At 28.3% G+C, this 22435-nt stretch overlaps 1 protein-coding gene across 1 annotated transcript; it reads left to right on the forward strand.

The window, feature by feature from the left end:
• The first annotated feature begins 16525 nt into the window (after nt 1-16525).
• LOC129305407 (uncharacterized) lies at nt 16526-16888 on the forward strand. Its single transcript, XM_054945442.1, has one exon. It carries the CDS (start codon nt 16526-16528, stop codon nt 16886-16888), a length of 363 nt encoding a protein of 120 aa, XP_054801417.1.
• Nucleotides 16889-22435: the final 5547 nt, after the last annotated feature.

The raw sequence follows: 22435 nt of genomic DNA on the forward strand, positions 1-22435 counted from the left end.
TTTTCTTTTTTTCCTTTGGTATTCTTGTTTTCTTTATTGGAGATTTTCGATCGTTTCTTTTCTTTTATTTTTTTTCCCTTTGATTTTTTTTTTTTTTTTTTGAATTTCCTCTGTTTTATCAAATTCCGTGCGAGTTTTTTTGAAACCCCTGACCCTGGGCCACAAGCATCGCCCCCGGGAAACAAACGATGTTTTCCGAACGAGGTTAATTCGGTGAATTTGCAATTTGTAATGATTCATAATCTGTTTGCACACAAATAATGATTCATATTCATAATTCATAGTTATATGAGCGAACAGATAGAACGATATATCTCTAAATTAATTAATACAATACACCAATCCATTTCAATAACTTTATAGAGTCTAGACTTGAGTGAGTTGGTTTTGGAGTTATCAATGTGTAAGACTATTCATATTAATTTTTAACAGTCCAAATTTAAAACTTAATTTATAATTTTAAATAATAAATTTATTTTTTATAGATTGACAATTAAAAATTATTTTTATTTTAAATTTTACATTTATTAAAATAAAAACTATTAAAAATAAAAAAATACAATGAGATTAAATGTTTGCCATCTAATTATAATTTTAATTTAAATAGTCAAATTTAGTGTCCACCGCTAGTGGCAGTGATAAGAACCCTAACTCAATTTTTTTGCTCCATCTAATAGAGCAGGTAATTCATGCCAATCTGAATTCGTCTGAAAAAAATTAGAGCCGGACTTAATTATGTAATTTTTTTTTAAATATAGGATATTTTAAGCTCAATTTAAATAAATTTAGTTTAAATAAACTTGATCGTTGGAATTATCATCTTTATATGTATATTGATTCGATAATTCAAACCAAGCCCGATGAATCAACCCGAACTCACCCAAAAAAAATTAAAGCCGAATTTAACTATATAATTTTTTTTAAAGACATGATATTTTAAGTCAAATCCAAATGAACTTAACTCATCTGAATTATCATTTCTAATCTCTAGCAAAATGGTGGTTGGATGGTAGATAAACTTATATTTTATACTTTGACCAAAAAAATCACATTTTATAGGTACACGTGTTCAATTTTAAGAAAAAATATTGAAATTTTTGTTAATAAATAATTTATAAGTATTTTTGTAATCATCACTTGACCTTTGAAGCATGAATGTATATTGATTTTTCAAAAATACTACTCAGTCAAGATTTTAATTTAAAAAAAAAAAAAAAAACACGCCCTCGCAACAGATGAGAGGAGTAACGTTGAAGGGTCACCATAAAGATGATGATTGATTTACTTTGCAAAGGTAATGCGATAGATTAGACCACTTGTAAAACTGCAAAACTGCCGAAGTATTTTAACCTTTTACTTTTATCTTAATAGCAATCTCAACCTCAAATTATAAGTTTGAAAAATTTAAAATTCTAAACTCATCTTTAATATAATATTTTTTTCTTTTAACAATGGCATAATATTGCCCGTCATGCCTATGTTAATAGAATTTAATATTAGTCTTTAGTTAGTTAGAAAATTAAAAAAAAAACCTCAAAATTATAGAATTGACCAAAAATTATAGAAAAAAATTCAAAAATTAAGGTCTTTTCATAATTTTTAAGGTTTTTTCTATAAATTATTTGTCAACTACTGGTTAAAATTAATATTTGCTGACAATAAAATAATATTTTATTTTTTTTGAAATGTTGAACAAAAACAGTATATAAAAAATGAGTTTCAAATCTCAAACATTTCTAGACATATAGTTTAAAAGAGAATTTGTCATTTAACCTAATTTTTTGTGAAAGATAATGATTAAAATTAATTACAAATCATTAGAAATTAATGAACTTGGTTTGGATTGGCAGAAAATTATGAAGGAAAGAAAAATATAAGGGAAATTGCCAAAAGTAGTTAAAAAAAACCATTTTTGGCAATTTTCTCTTACAATTTTTCCTTCACATATTTCTTCTCACCTTTTTACCCATCTTAAAGAAGTATAAACTAAACTTTCCATCAAAAAGTAGAGCCTATAATTCGAGTCGAGCTCGATGAATTAGCCCGAATCCGCCCAAAAAAAGTTAGGATTTGGCTTAAAAAAATTATGATATTTTTATGTTCGGGCCTATTCGAGCTACCCAAATAGGCCCAAGAAAATTCGAGCCAAGTCCGAATACCTGAATAACTTTTTTTATTTTTACAAAATATATAAAAATGATAAATATTAATTAATTATTTAAGTTTTAGGTTATTTTATATTAAAATACCATATATTTGAGTCTTATGCATCATTTAAATATTAAATGAAATAAAATAATTAATTTTAAAGTAAAAAAATTGATTAAAAATAATTTTAAAAATAAAATTTGGATATTCGGGCCGCCCAAAGCCTAAAGAAATTTAAATTGAGCTTAGCTATTTGAACTTTTTAAGGAGTCAAGTCCGAATAGACTCAGTCTATCCGAATTCCCAGTTCTACCAAAAAAAAATGAAAACCCTACTTTCAGAAATTCAAATCTATTATTATTTGCACTTTTGGTGTGTCTTATGAAACATGGTACTTTTTAAAAAAGAAAATAAAAAATATACATTTTAAATTAATAAAGGCGTGTTGGAAAAATATGAAATGTGGTAAAACCAGAATTTACTTAATTAAGATGGATCTAACAGGCTAAAAATGATGATGTTGGAGAGTATATTATAAAGTAAGCAAATAGTGCATGATTATCCCAATTTGAGAGAGCCTTAATGGTGGAGGTTGAATTGAATCTTAATTATTTAGCATAGGATTATAATTATAAATTTGAATTCAAATTCCACACATCTTCTTTACAATTTTTGTTGTGTGACATTTGACTCTTTCAGAGGCAGTGGCGCATTCCAATCAACAAATGTTTATAATTTTTTCCATGTCAACAATTAATTGAGTTTTTTGGCAACTATATTCAAAACATTATCAAATACTAAATGTAAACACATTTCCAAATAAAAATTCAAATATTAGTTCATTACATTATAAAGAATTAATCCCTTTTATTAGACACAACTTGATTGAATCAATTGAGTTGAATCTCTCCTCTTTTTATTGCTTAAACGATGAACTCCTAAAACCAAACAATAGAAGGAGAAAAAGAGGACCAATAAACGATAGTTTTAATGGAAGAAGTAATAGTCGTCTCATCCACATTGACACCATAAGAAAACAACAGCACATTGATAAAGATCGTGGAACAATCTTCCTCGATATCGAGAGATGAGTTTCACACATTAATATTGTTCTGGTGTAGTATTTATTATATTACTATTTACTTAGCAATATTTACATTGATTAATACCTATAGGTGTATCGATAAAAAATAAGAAAAAAATCTATTTTCATGCAATCTTTAAACTGATTTTTCTTTTGGTGGAGCAAATTGATTTTGTAGAATTTTTTTCACATGCTATCTGAAATAACCCATCTGAAATTAATTATTTTCCACGTGTTATGACCCAATGGGCCTAACAAGTCTCAATCCAAAGAGTTGTTTTACCGTCCCAGTTTACTGGCCTTGCACCGAATTCAAGCAAGCACCCCCGAGTCCCAACAAATGCGCTTCTGTACATTTTTATTGGGTTAAAAACTAGGCACCATATATTAAGGATATGACAATATCCCATTAAATAAGTTTTTCAAAAGCAAGATCAACCTTGGTCAATAACCTGCCTTTTTTTGTGTCATCTATTGACATGGAATAGTTGTGTGTGCCTAGTAACAATAAAGTGTTCTGACCCATTTTGTTGATGTTTCATCACTAGAATCCGACTCGATTCTTGCCATTGCTACTTGCATCCCCTTTAACCCTTGTTAGATGGTCAAAATGGAATAGTATGCCTTGTTGTCACAGTGCGTAGGCTCTATAACTATTTTAGGTTAACAGATAATGAAAAAGATGACAAGTATCTAACAAAAAGATAACAAAAAAGATGATTTTTACTAACAGATAATGAAATATACTTATAAATTACGGCAATTAAATTTCTTTTCATATTATACACAACTTAAAGTAAGAGAATACATTTATTACATAGAGAATACTTTCCTGTCATAGCCCTTAGCTGCTTGCCATAGCCAACAACTCAGCTCTTCTTGTTGAAAAGCCACCTACTTACCTAGGCATGTGCTCTGCTCTCTCAGCAGGTAGCTTGTCTCACTATGTTCACTTTTGACCATTCACAATAATTTCAAACAACATACAATTTATATCAAACATTTTCATATCAGAATCAATCACATTTAATCATATAAAATATACCAAAAATTCCCAAGCATACTTTTGAATAAATTAGAGTCTCATGTGATGAAATAAAGCTAAAATCCAGCTTGAATCTCTCACACATCTAAAGATAAGCTAAGGCCCTTAAAATCAGTTCAAGCCTTAATATATTAAGTAATCACAATAAAATAAATATGAATTACATGTCCCTATAGTTAGCAAAATCTTAACTTAAATCCATTACAAAAATTTTACCAGAAGCTTAGAAGCCCTAGTGTTTTGTTCCTAAGATCTCACCCCCTTCCTTGCTCTTTTCTTCTCTCAAAAATGGTAAAAGTAATGAGATAAGATTTCATACAAAATCTCAATAACTAAAATATTTAAACTAACGTATTACTCAATGATGATATACAACCATACCACCCACATATTCAGCTACAAGTCATTACTCAGAGTTTACATCAATCATTAAATTCCATAATAATTCACAAGAAATTATGTATCAAATAATGTGTAACATCAAAAAAAAAAATTAACCCCTAATTAGCTGAGGAAAAGAGGTTAATTATGTAAACTTACGAACTGTGTAGTTACGGAGAGCTAACAGGTGTTTTGAGTTATGATTTTAGCCCTTGAATTGGGTCCAGAGCAATGTTGGGCCACCCAAACATAGAGCAAACTATCCAATGATTCCTTTTTATCATAATAAGTTGTTAAGGTAGTTATTCCCTATCTACCATGATAATGCGTGGTATTATAATTAAATGCTTGTAGTAATTTAGGTGATATTACAAACATAATTTCCAAAACATTTAACACTACAACACAAACCAAAGTCAAAAACTCAAGTGACCAATTTGACCACATTACTTCCATTGCTAAACAATATACATAAATATCAACCATTGCTACAACTTAAGTATAATTAAAACCACGATTGGGTTACAACCACTCAACACAATTTATACAAAACTGAACATAAGTGAATTCCATCTTCAAGCCTCACATAAATCTTTAAACATAATAATTTAAGGCCATGAGTGTCAAAGACTCTTCTTATGGCTAGCATATACATGGCCTATCGAAGGCTAGAGTCTACATGCTCTGTCATATCGAAATACCCTAACTTGGCAAATATACATTCAACAACAAAATGAGGTATAACAAGTAAATTGGAGTCTCATATATCAAGTCTAAGTAAGCTTTAACACTTCTCATGCTTTACTCATTCTTATAAAAATATTAACATCGAGAATAAAATATGAAGGTGCTAATAACCAATACCAATATGCTATAATGTATGACATGCAATTACTCATACGATTGCTAAGTGGAACATACAAAAACAATTTAATCTAAAAAAATTCCAAACAATTTCGTACATAACCGAACAAATATGTAAGACTACCACCTTATCTTCTCTTTTCACCAGGCCTAAAGTCCATGTCTGAATCCAAAGGTAAGCTAGTTCAAATGATAAAAGCCACTCATGGATCATATGAGGGCATACCATGTGATATAATTTATTTCCAAACAATAACCTTTCGCAATTGAACAATTCATGCATGTATGATTTTTGAACAATTATGAATTCTAGAAAATATTACATGCTGATGGGTTGCCTTAGTCATGTCGGTATTCAATTAAATTAAGATTGACTTAATATAACATAGGCCAACCTTATGCTATTCTTTCCAAGGAGAAATTTATGAGTTATTTTAAGTTTTCTAGGTATTTAAAAACTAATGCAAAAAAATCTAAAACTAAATGCTAGATTTTTACACTAAAATGTAAATGAGAAAATGTAATTTATGTCACTAAAACTATCTAAATGGATGCTAATACTAATGTCACCTAAAAGCTATGCCACTAAGCCTCTGGGACTCCTCCACGTGTCACTCGTGGCTCTTCTCCTGAAAATTATTAACCACATAATGAGACTCAAAAGTCCCAGTAACTATAACCAATTTATGATAGTATATACAAACAGTTAAGTGTGTGCTTATTAAGTGAGAATTAAAAATAATATAATTCCAACAAATATAAGAAATATTATAATACACACAAATAACCATCCTTATGTCCCTCCATTAACCCCAAGCTATAGCCCTCACTCGATGCTAAATCACCCGGCCAAAGGTAGATTAACCCGAGCCCTTACAAGCCACCTATTGAGCTCCAATAGGAGCGTACCACGTGGCATATAAATACAACAACAATAATAAGTCTCCCAACATCTCCTACAATAATCAAACAAATTCATAATAATATTGCATAATTATACAATATTACAAAATTCATAATTTTCTCAATAATCATCCAATTAACATGAAATAACACTAATCACAAATTAAAAGCATGGTTATCTCGTGGCTTTTTCAATAAATTATTCCTTACAATTTCTCTCCCACCACAATCTTCACCAATAATACAATCTACAAATAATATATTATTTATAAATATTAGTTTCAATTTTTGAAACTAAAAAAATAATTCTAATAATAGAATTAAAAATATAACATAATTCCTAATCTCAATATTAATACAAATTTAAAGTTAATACTATTAAGTAAAATTTTTAACTCCTCTTTTACTCACCAATAAACATTAATAATCTAAAAATCAGCTTCTAAACTAATTTCTATTATCAAAATTTTCTTTTTATTTTATAAATTCACACCGAAAATACTCAAAAATTAAAAATTGAGTCTCTTGCTTAGAATCATAATCCTATAGCCATAATAATTCATTTCTGATCCCAAATAATTATCTAAACCTCAATAAATCAACATATATTTTCAAATCTAGTTTAGAATTTGATTCATAAGTCACAAATTCAAAGATCATCAATAAATTTATACTCTAGAACATTTATTATACTACTAACAACCTCAAAAACTATATTTATTCAACATAAATTCATCCTTCTTCTAGATCTTAAATTTTCTACCACCACAAAATTAGAAACCAAAGAGGAAGGATGACTAAAAAAAATTTTTAGAACACTTACTTAGTCTTGAAAAGTTTAAAATCACACCCTAAATATCCTATTAAAAACTCTTATCTTAAAAACTCAGATCTCTTGCATCGGCGACTCACGCTCACTCTGCCTCAACTCGCGCACGAAGGAAAGAATGAAGAAACGAAGGAAACAGGTGAGTTTTTATAAAAATTCAGTAGGTCTCACATTCTTTTTATTATTTCTTCTTTCCTCTCTCTTCTTTCTTTTTTTTATTATTTTACATGTAATCATTACGCGGCCGCCGAAAGCAATCTTGTTCTTCTTCTTCTTCTTCCTTTTTTTTAATATCTCTTCTTTTTTTTATAATAACAATAATTTAATAATATTTTTATTATTATTTTTTTAATTAATAATTTTTTATTTTAATTTAAAATTAAATCCTAAGTTAGATTTAATAATCATCTCCTACTAATTTTCTTAGCTCTAAATATTTTTTTCAAAATTTCTATTAACCTAAATTAACTATTAAATTTAAGTTAGGATGTTACATAATCCATGAGAGAACTCATAATAAATCAAATGTTATGACTATGAATTAGGCAAATTAAATCCATTAAAACCAATAATAATTAATTCAAAATAATTTTAAAAAATATATTTAAATTATTTAATTGAATAATTAGACAAATTACTAACTCAATTAAACAATCAAAATGTAAAAAGAACTGCCCAAATTTGCAACAAACACCACAATGACAATTAAATCAATAATGAGAACTTAATTATTAATTTAGTTGGCAAAGCAAATGTAATAAACATAAATTCTATAAATTCAGTTAACACAAAATCAATCCAAATATCTATCCAATCTAAGATTAAAAAATATTTACAACCTAGAACTAGATTGTACTCAAGCATTATAATTTAAAATTATTTAAAACTAAATAATTATAAATTCTTGAATTAAAGAGATAAATGAAAAAAATCATTCTCTAATAGTCTTCAAGTGCAAATCGTAGGCTTTAGCTTTCCCATGCTCATCCCAAGTCTCGACCTAGCTCAAGCTCCTATGGATGATGCTTTTAGCTCAAGCTTCTGTGGATGATGCTCTTCCTCCAAGCTCCAAGCCACAAGTCACGGTCATAGGAAATAGGGTGAGGTGGCGTGAAGTTAATGGTGAGTAAGGGAATAGTGGAAGAATTGGAGGGTGATGTGCTGTCCATGTAAACACTGTATTTTATCCGAGCATTTTTTAAATTTAATAAAAATAATAATAAATTCAACCAAAAAATGTAAAAAATATAAAAATAAAATTTAATCTTTTTTAGGATTATATTTTCAAAAAAAAATTCGCTAAAGTCTTTGAAAAATCTCTCTCAAATTATCCCAACTGTTCAAAAATATTGAGAATTAATTTTTAAGAGTTAACTTTTTAAATCTTATTGTTTTTCCTAAAAAATAAATATATATTTCAAAATCAAATTTCTCTCTCTCCCCCCTTAATTTGATTAACACAAAAAAAAAAGAAAAAAGGCATTAAAAAAAATAGGGCAGGTGAAACTTTCACCCAGCCCAAAAATTACTTTTGGCTAGATAGAAGAAACATAGAAGGAGATTAGACACAAGAACAATAGAAGCAAAGAGTAGAGCAGTCTCACACATACATGAAAAACACACAAAAACACAACCATGCAAAAATGCACGTTATAACAGAATCAAAAAGAGAAAGCAAAGAGTAGAGGCGAGTCATGCAAGCGCACAAGTAAAAGAAACGTAAAAAAAACAAAGCCACAGACCAAGAAGACCAAAATGTTTGGCCACATGCAAAGAAAAAGAGCAGAATGCCAGACAAACGTAAAGAAAAGGAGCAAAAACACAGCACGCACACACGTAAAGAAAAAGAGTTAGAGACACATGTAGAAAAAAGGCAAAGATGCACATTGCAGAAAAAGAAGAAAAATAGAGCACAGACATGAAGGAAGGAGAGAGCATAGACGCAGCATGGAGGTGAGAACGAATGAAGGAAAAAGAGGTTGAAATCTGAGAGAAGGAGGAGATTTTTCAAAAACAGAAGGAGAGTCAAAGAGAGAGCGCGAAGTGGGGAAGAGACCGAGAGTAAGGGAGAGAGAGAAGAACAACAAGAAGAAAGGTTATGGTGTGGTGGCGATGTTCGATAAAAAGTCAAGCCCAAAACTAGACGTGGATCCGAACTGAATGCTTTAAACCCGTGAAGGTTAGGGAATTAATGCTGAGAAAAAAGACCTCCAAACTTGGACGAGAGGTTGGTATTATTTTGAGGCAAAAGGAAGCTGGAAAACATATGTTGTGAGAATCAAGGCTAGTGATGGAGTAAATATTCTTAGCCTTGTCACAGCACTTGCTACTGCCAATAGCGAAATTTCTTTTGAGGCAAGACCAGTGGCTGTAATTCGGATGCCAATGCTTCAAATTTGCAATTTCAAAGGTAGAACTCCTGATGGAAGGGTAGCTATGTTATGTAATATTGGCTCTAATTCTTCCCAGTGGAGAGCCGAGAGCTTGGAGGAAGAGCTGATCGAAAACACCATCTCTATTAAACGGTTGCAGGTAAAGGCTGTGGCTTGAATAATATTGTTTTCCTTTTCCCTTTTCTTTCCAAGATCTTATGGTGGGCATAAGTTTGCATGAGTCCTTGATTAGCTATTTATAAAATATCTTGTATAATCTTGCATCTCTTAATAGTTTAAGGGTGTAGTTCTATTTAAGTTTTGAGATTCTTGACACTTGGAAATTACTCACTAAGTTTGCCTACTAATTTCAAAAATTTGACAAGTTCTTCATCGTGATGTTTGTGTTTGCAAAATGGACTTGTGATGGTTTATATTATAAGATATCCAACGTGTCTAATCTAGATACATTTAGTTTTGTATGGTTGATTCTCAAATTGCCTTTCAATCTTTTTAATTACTATGTTTTTAAAAAATGCAACGTGTGGTGGCATAGTTTGATCCTTATATTAATCTTTGTTCATTTATGGTAGTTTAATCATGCATACCGTTAATCATGGCTAATAACATACATATACCTCATGGTGCTTTCTTTTTCTATATGTTGTCATGGTTTCATTATAAGAGGCTAAAGTATAAAAAGAAAAAAAGATATATATATATATATATATATTTATTTATGGTTTATTTGTAGTGTGAGATTTCAAGAATCTCCGCAAGCATTTAAATTTAAAATAATCTCATACCATGCAAATCAATAAGATTTTGCAAGTGTGACGATCAGTCTTGTATGTATTTATATGAGTCCCAAAGGTCTATTGTTAAAATTAATTCTCTTTTTATAATAAATATTTAAGTCTCATGTGAGATTTTAAAAATCTTTGTAGAAACTTAATGTGCATTTGGGTAGACCTACTTTTACATTTCAAATGTAGTTTTCAACTTTTTAAATGTGAAATATTGTTTGGGTTAGTTTTTTCAAATAGGATGTACTTTCAAAAAGAGCTTACAAATGCGTCTGAAACTGAAAAATTCAAAAGCTCTTTTGTGTAGCTTTTGAAACGTGATATGTGGAATGTGAGTAATTATGGCTGGTACCTAATATTTGTATTGACTATGATACCCTCCTATTTCTTATTTCCTCTCGTTCGTGCAACTCGGGGTGTTGCTATAAGAACGTTGCAGCCTTTTGACATTTCCACTCACCCTCCCTTCAAATCCCCAAGTTTGTGTTCACTTCGTCCTGGTCAAACCTCTGGGCTGCCTTATTTATTTATGGTTTCTTGCTCATCTATGCATGAAAGGCTGCATCTTTATTAGAAAAATAGTGGTACAATAAGGAAACGAAAAGAGATTAATAGAGTTTGAGATTCTATTAGAGATCAGATTGTATATTATAGATCGAACCATTAATCATGTAACTATTCAATATTAATGAATGTTTAACTATTTATTACATGATTTTTTCCAAAATTAAATTTTATATTTTTTATTCTTATTATTTAACATTTTAAATTTATGTTATTTTCAATTTGTTTCACATTTTTTAAATATTTCTAATATATTATATTTGTATAATAAAAATTATAAATTATCATAAATCAATGTCTTTTTTTATCATTACATATTAAAAATTACATTTCAAAAGAACAAATTTTTATTAATTCAAACAACTTTCATTTTGTCAAATTGACTTTTAAAAAAATATACCCAAATACAAATTTTATTACAACAACTGACTTTTACTAAATTGACTTTTACCACATGAACTTTCATCAAACTAATTTTTGGCAAACTGAAAACCAAACGAACTCTTAAATTAATCACATCATCATGTGGGATGAAATATCCTCGTAGATATCATGATTCTCAATTTATATGGTAAATAAATAAAAAAATTTGTAAATAAAACAATAAACATTTTTTATAATATTAATTAATTAAATTAATAAATTTAAATTATAATTATATTGTCTAATTAGATCTTTTAGTCACATAAGATTTTTACAACTCCGTAAACCTTTAGGATAATCGTACTACCGTGTGAGTCAATAAAGTTTCACAGGTATAACAATTAAGATTTTTATATTTAAAAATATACATTGTATAATTACATATTAAAATATATTTAAAGTGAATATTATTTAATCCTTTTATTATGTGAGACTTTGAATCTCTATAAATATTTAGGATAATTTTATATCGTGTAAATCAATAAGATTTTGCAGATATGAGAGTAAAACTTATATGTTAATATGGATTTCAAAGGCCTATTATTAAAATTAACTTTCTTTTTATAATTCAAATTAATAATTTATTAAGTCTCATGTGAGACTTCAAAAATTTTCATAGAGAATTACATTTATCACATCATCATGTGAGATAATAAGTCCTCACAAATGTAGTGATTCTCAATTTTATAATAAATAAATAATTTTTTTATAAATAATGATATAATACACAATTTATAAAAATTAGTTAATCAAATTAATGTGTTTAAATTATAATCACATTTACCGATTATATCTTTTAGTCATGTAAAATTTTTAAATCTCCGTAAACTTTTAAGATAATCATATTATTATATGAGTTAATAAGACTCTGTAAATATAATGATTAAGTTTTTAATAAATATAAATAAATTATATATTAAATCAATTAAATTAAAAATGTATTAAAGTGCCTATTATTTAATCTTTTATTGTGTGAGAATTTTGAATCTCTGCAAATATTTAGGATAATTATATTACCGTATAAGTTAATAAGACTTTACAGGTATGATGATTAAGATTCTTTAAAAACATATATATACATGCTTAAATAAATTATTACTAACACTTAAAAATATAAATAAATTAAATTTTTAAACTCTTTTATCGCAAGAAATTTTAAAATTTTCATAGATATTTAAAATGATTACATTATTGTGTGAGCCGATAAGGCTCTGCAAGTATAGCGGTTAAATTCTCAATCATAAAACATAAAAAAAAATTTTAACTTTTTTCTTTTCTTTATTCCAAAAATTCAAAAATTTAAAAAAATAATTGAAATTAAATTCTTTTTTATAATTTAAAACACACATATCAAAATTTCAAAAATTATTTTATTTGTAAAATGGTGAATTATTTTTAATTAATTTTTTTTGAAAAAAAATATTTTCACCAATAAATTTTTAAGTCCGAACTACGTGAACTTTGATTCTCATTATAGGGTATGTAGGTCTCGGAGTCTGATTTTAAGTCAAGTCCTCGCTTGTAATTAAATAAATATTTTTCACTTAATTATTATCATTTTTTATGTCAAACATGTGAATAAGAAAGAGATAATTAAAATAACTTCAAAGATATATTAGTTTAGCACAATAAATTTTAGGTAACTGTTCTTATAAACAGGTGTTATGGGATACCTAATATCTTTTCCATATTCAACTGACTCGCGGACCTATTTTCTGCTTTTGCAAACCTTCTTTTTTTTTTCTTTAAATAGTTTTTTAAGATTTTTCTTAAAATTTTAGTGACGATTCTCATTCATTCAATTTTTACTCTGAAAGCTAAAACCTTCACTCTTGCACGCCGTTCACATCATATTTTCAGGTGTGACAGTCCATGTAGGTAATGGAAGGGGAGAGAAATTGGTTGTTAATTAAAATGGCTTTCGGTGTGTGTAGGGGAATATATTGCTTGGGTCAGGTGAACTGAACAAAATAAATGAATCATGATTATTTTGGGTGTGCTGCTCGGTGGATGGATGAAATCGAAAAATGGAGATGGGAGACGCAACCGAAAAAATCGAGAGAGAGATGCCTTCTTTTTTCCAATTCTGGCGGCTGCGTGTGTGTGAGGAAAAGTTAGGAAAGAATAATCTCATGACTAAAAAAGAGGGTAAAAAATTTAAAAAAAATCTCAGTCATTAAATTAAAAAAAAACTAATAAGAAAATGATAAAAATAAAAGTAAACAGGTTCTCTAATTTTTTTATTAGAAATATCCATTTATTCTTAATGAACTTTGATAATTTCTTTTTATCTTGTTTCTTTATAGTCCTTGAATGCTCTTTTAATTGTTAGAATTCAATCTTCACCATTGAGTTTCGTTAATTTTATCTCCAAATTCTAAAGAAATCAAATGCACCCATTAGTATAAATTATGTCCAAAATAAATTTCATATCTCATAAAATATTTTCAAAATAATTTTTTTAGCAATTATAATTTTTTTACAAAATGGCCAAACACTCAACTAACGTATGATAATTCAAATTAAGCTCAATTAAATATTAAAAAAATTAAACCATGTTAAAAATAAAAAAAATAAAATATTCACAATTTAAGCTCAAAATTCGTATAATTAATTCAAAAATATATTATTCCTCATAATTGACTATTAATCCAACTATTATCTAATAAACCCAAATTAGCTTGAACATGATAATTTTATACCAAACATAATTATATATCAATTTTTCATCCTGCTAGCAATTTATTATGGGGGATAGAAACATGAGTTTTTTCATCCTTATGCCAACAAGCGACTGAAAATTAATACAATTGAAGCTATGTGAGGTGATGATGGGGAATAGTGTTATTACCTTAATTTTATTAAGCTTATGGCTACGAATTATTTTGCTACCTTATTTATGAAAGATAATGTTGTACATGACGCCATTAATTGCCAGGTGCACTTTCCTTCAATTAACGAGACTCACTCACAATTATGTGCAAATAGGGTGACAAAAGTAAAAAAGAGGCTTTTTTCGACATGGGAGCTCTTAAGTCTCCAGGATCGGATAGTTTTAATGCTCTCTTTTATCAGAATCAGTGGTATAGAGTTAGGGATTTGTTATGGAGTTTGTTTAGCGTATTTTTCTTAATCCTCAGGCTATCAAGGAAATTAATTTGGTACTTTAATTATCCTTGTTCTGAAGAAGAATCCCCTTAAAAATTTATGGGATTTGAGGCCAATAAGTTTTTGTAATGTGATTTACAAAATTATCATGAAGGTAATTTCAAAAAGGATAAAGTTTTTTTTACCTCATATTATTTCTCCCACTCAATGCAGCTTTGTCGCTAGGAGACATAGCACTGATAATATTATAATCATTCAAGAAGGTTATTCATTCCATGCGAAATAGGAAGGGAAAAAACGATTAGGCTATTAAAATAGATCTTGAGAAAGCCTATGATCGAGTTAGTTGGAATTTTATTGTTAATTGTCTTCATGAGCTTAAACTTCCAACATCTATTATCAATGTTATTAGTGCTACTGTGTCTACTGTGGATATGCAACTTTTATTGAATGGGTCCAATGCTAATAGCTTCTAGCCCTCACGGGGAGTATGCCAGGGTGACCCTTTATCTCCCTATCTGTTTGTTTTTTGTATGGAAAAGCTTGCACACCTCATTCTAGAGTAGATGAACCTTAACACTTGGAGGCCTATGTGCCTCACTAAATCAGGGCCGCCTATCTCCCATTTGTTCTTTACAGATAATATTATCTTATTTGCTAAGGCTTCTCTTCAACAAGCTAAAATCATTAAATCAGTTCTAGACAACTTTTATTCAGCTTCAGGTGTGAAGGTGAATGCCATTAAGACTCACTTGTTTTTCTCCTAAAATATTAATCACACCAAGAGGGAAGAAATAAGCTAGTTTTTGGGATTTATGCAAACAACAGACTTGTGTAAATATTTAAGAGTGCCTCTCATTCATCAAAGGGTGAATAAAGACACGTTTAGAGGGACCTTGGATAAAGTGAAAGACATGTTAAGTAGGTGGAACCCATTTTCAATTTCTCTTATTGGGTGCACAATTCTAGTTTCAGCAGTCACATAAGCTATCCCTAGTCATGTTATGCAAACCTCTCTTCTTCCTAATACAACGTGTGAGACTCTGGACAAATGCAATCGAAGCTTCTTATAGGGGAGTTCTTTTAAGAAACATAAAATTCACCTGTTCACATGGGATAAGGTGTGTTCTGCAAAGAAGAAAGGAGGTTCACGGTTAAGACATATAAAAGATCCAAATTTAGCTCTACTCATAAAACTTGGGTGGGGCCTCATTTGAAAAAGAGATGACTTGTGGGTTAAAGTGATTAGAAATAAGTATAAATGTGGGGATGATGTAATCCCATAGATCAATGCCAAATGTTCAAGGTCTAATGTATGGGCAAGAATAAAAGCCTTCTAGAAATTGGTACAATTAAGTCTAGAACATAATAGCAGAGGCAACAATGTAAAGTGGAGATGGGAGAAAAGTGGTGAGTTTTCAATTAAGTTTGCTTATGACGTGATTTCAACATCTAAGTCTACTATAGATCATTTTTGGGAAACTAATCTAATTAAATCCCCGAAGAGATGTAAATCATTACTATGGGTGGCTTGTTGGAATAATCTCCTTACAAATGTTTTGCGAAAGAAATGAGGAATTTGTGATGATGATGTCTACACAATTTGTCATCTTGGACCAGAAGATATTCTCAACATTCTTTGGGACTGTCAAGATATAAAAAGAACATAGCATAAGATCTTGAACCGTCATACTTGTATAAGTTTTTCCATTTACCTTTGAATGAGTAGGTTTAATGGAACATTCGCTCAGGGGGTTAATAATGTGAATATAGATTGGGCAGTGGTATTTATTATCATCTATTGGTGGCTTTGGAAGCGTAGGAACAAGATTTTTTTAAGACAAATTGACTCAATTGGACACGATACCTAAACGTGCTACAGCACTTTCTGAAAGTATAAGGGTGGCTCGAGCAAAGCTGGATCAAGGAAAGAGTTCTTTAGTTTACAATGTTAGTACATGCATAGGTTAGGAGCCCCCATTAGATGACTGGTTCAAGATGAAAGTTGATGGTGCCTGCGCATTTACGCCTAAAGTAGTGGCTTGTGGTGGCCTTATACATAATTCTCAAGGAGCTTTTATAGCAGGCTTCATGTATCAGATGGGAGACGATAATCATCTCTTCGCTGAATTATGGGTGTGTTATGGTTTGAGATTGGCCTGGAATATGGGTTATCGTAAGATTATTCTAGAGTCAAACTCAACTGAAGCTCTAAGGTTGATTGTTCATGCTGAAAATCCTGAGCACATGGACTTTGGGGTCATTATGGAAGTCAAGCATCTTATGGGCAGAAATTGGAAGGTAGATACCAAGCGTATTGTTCGTGATCGTAATAAATCAGTAGATTTCTTGGCTAAGTAGGGATTATCAACTATTCTTGGGTTTCATGCTATTTTACAGGCTCCTCAAGAACTTTGTATAATTATAAAGGATGACTATCCTAAGAGTAATGCCTTAGCTAGGACATAGGGTCGGGTTTTAGTTGTCTTCTATATTATTAAAAAAAGAAATAGAGAAATCACAAATGAGATTGAGAAGATCATTGAAGTATTTCATTTAGAACATAAAATGGTTAATTATGGAAAAGGATCATGATCCTAAAATTTAATTGCAGAGTTTTATAGTCTTGAATGGTTGTTTGTAAATTTTGGAAGTCTTTATTTGTGATTTCCCCTGTTTTAATAACATATGATTAAAATATTACTACTTTGATATTTAATAATTTAAATATTATTATTTATAATTTTTTCTCTTTTAAAATATTGTAAATATTATCTATAACTGCACTTATTCGAGTCCTCTTTTTGCAATTTTTGAAATCAATTCATGGTCAAAAATCATTTATGTTAACAGTAGGGATAATATTACACTTCTTTCAAATACTAAAAAGGAATGTTACATAAAAAAATTGTTGTATAAATAGTTAAAGGGCAAAAAGGTCATTTAAACTCTTCATAAATAGTGATAGCTTTTATTGATTACATGCTAGTGTATGAAACATATTGCATTGTAATTGGAGCTGAAAATTTAAATTAAATTTTTCTTGATCATATTTTTCTACAAAACAAGAGAAAATACAATATTCGATCGTTATAATTTTATTAGATTTTTTTAATCTCTATAATTTCAGAAAGATTAAGTAACTTTTATTTTTCATGTCCTTATAGTTTTCATTTTTTAGTAATTTTAGTTCCTATAGGGATTGAAAACATTAAAAAATTATAATGACTAAAAGCAAAACTTAATAAAACTATATGGATAAAGCATTTTTCACAAAACAATTAGGCATCCATCTTATCATTGCAGTGGTTCATTTGACTACAAGCGCACTGCTAGCAAATTGAGCACTTGAGCTATACCTTTGTAGGCCTTAGTGTGGGGTAAAAGTAGAAATCAGGGCGAGCTAGGCCATTAAGGGCTCAAGTTTTAAAGCTCGGTTACTCAAGATTTGACATAATTTTGAGGCCCAGTCCTTATTTGTAGGGCTTAAGGCCAAGCCCTTGAGTCATCTTTCCTAAAAAAAAAAATCTAACATTTTAATTTCAACAAAATATTCTGAAATTCAACATAAGACAAATTAAAGTCTCACATAATATTTGACAAAGATTTAAAATTTTAAATTTGAGATAAAGATTAAAGTCTTCATCATTAATGTAAATCTAAATCTTTCTCATCATCATCTAAAAATAAAATATTAGATCCCTCAGATGTGGGTCTACTTGTTGAAAATAAGGTGAAAATTTAATATCAATTATCTCTACAAGTTTTTCTTCATCACCTACAATAAATATTAACCAAGTTATTTCATTATCATCAAGTATATGTATGTATGTTCGACTTATCATGATTTGAAGGGCCTCTCAGGTTCAAGCCCTTTTTCACAAGGCTTATCAAGGCTAGGCTCTTAATCTTGATTACTTTTAAAAAATTAAATTTTTAAAATTTGAACTCTTATTTAAATAGAACCCTCAGGCCTAGCCTTTGGGTTCGACTCTTATTCTTCAGTTTAGTGTGGGGTGTCTTCATTTTCCCCTCCATTTCTCCTAGATTTCCTTAAAATTGTACCATTTTTCTTATTAAAAAAATACTAAAAAATAGAAAGCAAAAAAAATGAAAGCATCCTCATCCTATCTTACCCTGCATAGTTTTTATTATGTTAAAGATTATAAAAAATTTAATAGCACATTTTATTATTAATTTAGTAGTCTAAATTTAACATCAAATTTTTTTATAATTTTATAAATTAACTTTCAAGATATATTCTAAATAGTGTAAATTCAATAATAAACTTATAAAAAATTTTAATATTAAATTTGAACTACTCATATTAAATGTAAATTGTCCATATTAGTGATTAGATTTACTAATTTTTTTAATTTTTATAAGTTGACTGTCCAAATATAATCTAAACAGTACAAGTTTAATATTAAAATTATAACATATCTAATATTAAATTTAAACTATTAATATTAAATTTGGATTGTCAAAATTGTTAATCAGATTTAATAAAAAATTTTATATTTTTTATTTTAATACATATAAAATTAAAATTAAAATATTTAATATGGATTGTATGCAATGGGGAGAGGGTGGGAGGAGAGAATCTAGGTTCAGTGCTTTCATTTTATTTCCTTTTGCTTTCAATTTTTTTTCTGTATTTTCTTAATAAATAAAATGGTACATTTTTAAGGAAACAGAGGAGAAATAGAAGCGGGGGATTGGAAATGGAGACACCCCAGCTAAGATGCTTGGTTGTGAATATGTGAATTCACACTTTATATATATATATAAAAGTTTAGGTGAATAACATCCAAAAGAAATTTTTGGTAAATTGAGTTTTGAGAGTTTACTAACATTAGGATTAGCCTTAAACTCAAAAAATGCTTATAAAGATACTTATAAGTTATCCACCAATAACAATATCACAATGGTAGTAAGATTTGATCATATAATTTTATAAATTATGAGTTAAATACTTACCAATTGAATTAATTTTTATTGAGTAATGTGAATTTACACTCTGGACAAGGTTTTTGTTTGAATTTATTATGTCTCTAAAAGAATAAAATTAAAATCATTTTTGATAAATTACTTTCATGTTCAATAAAGGGAGAATTACTTTAAGGTTCCATATAAGATAATTAATTAATCCCAAGTCTATGTGTTGTTATTCTTAATCTCAGTTATTAATAAATTTAAGAGTAATTAATTATCTTACGTAGGATTTATGTGTAATTTTTTCTTCAATAAATGAACTTTTTCTTTTTGAAATAAAATAAAATTGTACCTTTAAAACTTACTCTAATTTTTTTTTTTCGATTAAAACTTATTCACCATCGAGTTACAAACGGAGGCTGGCGTTTAGATGTTGACAGTAAAGTTATTTTTATTTATTTAATAATATTTATTAATTATTTTATTCATTTTCCACGACAAGAAAGTTAGTTCCAACTTCAACAGCAACCGAAACCGAACCCATTCGTAGTGTTATTAATTAATTGGAAGTTAATCTATCAAAGTCTCCGTTATAAAATTCCTTCTCACTAAACGATGCCAAACATTCAGCTTTCAACCGCGTCTGAGAAGATTAATGGGGCAAATGGAAAATGACTGTTTATAACTTTATATATAATTTTATGTTGCCAATGGCATATAAATTCATATTACTGCCAACATCTTTGTATTTTTAGGTAAGGGCAGTTTTGTTATTTGACTATTTTTTGATCAAGATGTTATTTAACTATATCATCATCATATCTAGCATATAAAAATAAAATAATCTTGTAAGTTGTAACCTTTTTTGTCACAAACATTCGTCAATATATTTTGTAAAACTTATGTTTTTTATGCAAATTGACTAATGTAATAAAAAATTGGAATTTTTACTTTTTAATAATTGTGTATACATACAAACCATTAAAATAATTTATCTATGGTTTTTGTGGGAAAAAAATGATGCATATGATAAAATAGAGAGATTGCATGAGAAAGAAGATGGGTGGATAAAATTTGTTCCAAAATTGAATTGCTCAGCGTACCCAAAAAATAAAAAATAAAAAATGAATTGCTGGAACATGTTCGTGATTAATAAAACGCTATTCCCTCCATTTAAAAAAGTAAAGTATTTTTTTAAGATATTAAATGTTAAAAAATATGAAGTATTTTTAGTATTTTAAAGTATAATCATTATGTTTTTCTAAAAGCATCTCTAATAAAAAATTATTTTATATTTATTTTAGAGTAAAATATCCTAGTAAATAATAGTAAAAATAAAAATGTGATGTTAGTTTAAAAATAAGTAAATGTTTTATTAAAGAGTGAGATTTAATTAAAAATAATTTATATTTGTAAATAGAGGAAGTATATATTTTTTAATTGTATTAGACATTCAAAATATAATCTTTTACAATGTTATTTTGTATTCACTTAGTTTTTTTTTTCTAGTCTTTTCTTATTTGTTGTTTATGGTTTGGCACTTTAGCCATCATTTTTACTCTTACGAGGACCCTTTTAAATCATTAATCAATTATTAATTTCAATTTATTGAATGAGTTCTCTATGTATTTATATTTTATATGAATTAATATTTATAAATCAGCACAGCTCACTTCAAATTTTATAAAATGTATGAGCCCCACATTTAGCCCCGCTAGAAAATAGAGATAATTTTATATCTAAATTCTTAGCTTGAATTTTTTATGTCTTAATTTCCATATTAGTCACAGATACAGGCAAAATATTTGAATAATTAGATTAAATCACATTTATTAAGTTAACCACATCTAATTTACAGCATGTTAAACTACTAAATTGAGTTCATGTAATCTTGATTAAAATTTATTTTTTTAATTTTTGGCAATATAACTAATTGTTCTTTACCTCATCATGATGTTCCTAGAATATTTTGAATTTGTTTGAACACCTCAAACAAATCAATTTTTTCCCTGAATAAATACGTGTAAAACCAATAATAACATCTTTTGCCAACAAAACCATTGTGCAAGCAAAATTGATTAGATTAGCTCATTTTTATGCAGTTTTCTTGACTGCTTCGACATCAAGTAAATTTGATTAATTTTTATTTGATTAATTTTTTATTGTATTCACAAAAATATCATTTCTTTCTATAAAGAAAGGGGCCGCCTTCTTCTATTTCTACATTTAAGATTCATTCCTATCTTTTAATAAATAATGCTTACAGTTTGGTAAACAAGGTTTGCATGAGTAGATGAACATGAAAGAGTGAGTTAAGGTTTGTTTGATTTCTATTTTTAAAAATAAAAAAAATAGATAAATGTTTTGGATTTAAATATTTTCAAAATATTTTAATTTTTTGTTTTAAAAACAAAAAATAAAATATCTTATAGTCTCTTTTGTTTTCCCTTTTTTTTTAATTTTTACAGTATACTGCATTTAATTATTGTAAATTAACTTTATCAATAGTCAGCCCCTATTATGGGCCATTATTATTAACTACTGATGACCAATTGACCAACACTATGAACCTTTTTTTAACCATGAAATTATTTTAAGATGAACATAATTAACTGGATTTTTATTTTATTCTGTTTTGAAAAAATAATTTTTAAATATTAGTTTACAATAATTTTTTAAAAACCAAAAATGAGAACAAAACTAAATTAAACAAGCTGTTATACACCCTTTCTCTTATTTTTTATCAACTTATTGATTGGTTGCTCTTATTTGATATCGTAAGCATGTTTATGTTTCCTTCATGCATATTTTGGTTTTTGACTAGGAGTTAATGAGATTGAGAGTGTATTCATTGTTTCCATCGAAGTTCGTGGATACTTCTCGTAATTATGACAATGGTGTCGTTAGGGTTAAAATAGATAGAGTTAAGATTAAGATTGTGCAATGATAAACAAGCCACAAGGAGTCAGAGAG

Source organism: Prosopis cineraria, unplaced genomic scaffold (assembly GCF_029017545.1).
Source record: "Prosopis cineraria cultivar Desert tree isolate PC_DT_omini unplaced genomic scaffold, ASM2901754v1 PC3, whole genome shotgun sequence".
NCBI lineage: Eukaryota > Viridiplantae > Streptophyta > Magnoliopsida > Fabales > Fabaceae > Prosopis > Prosopis cineraria.

Excerpts from the sequence above, each read along its gene's own strand:
- LOC129305407 (XM_054945442.1), top strand. The coding sequence starts at position 16,526 with ATGAAAGTTGATGGTGCCTGCGCATTTACGCCTAAAGTAGTGGCTTGT.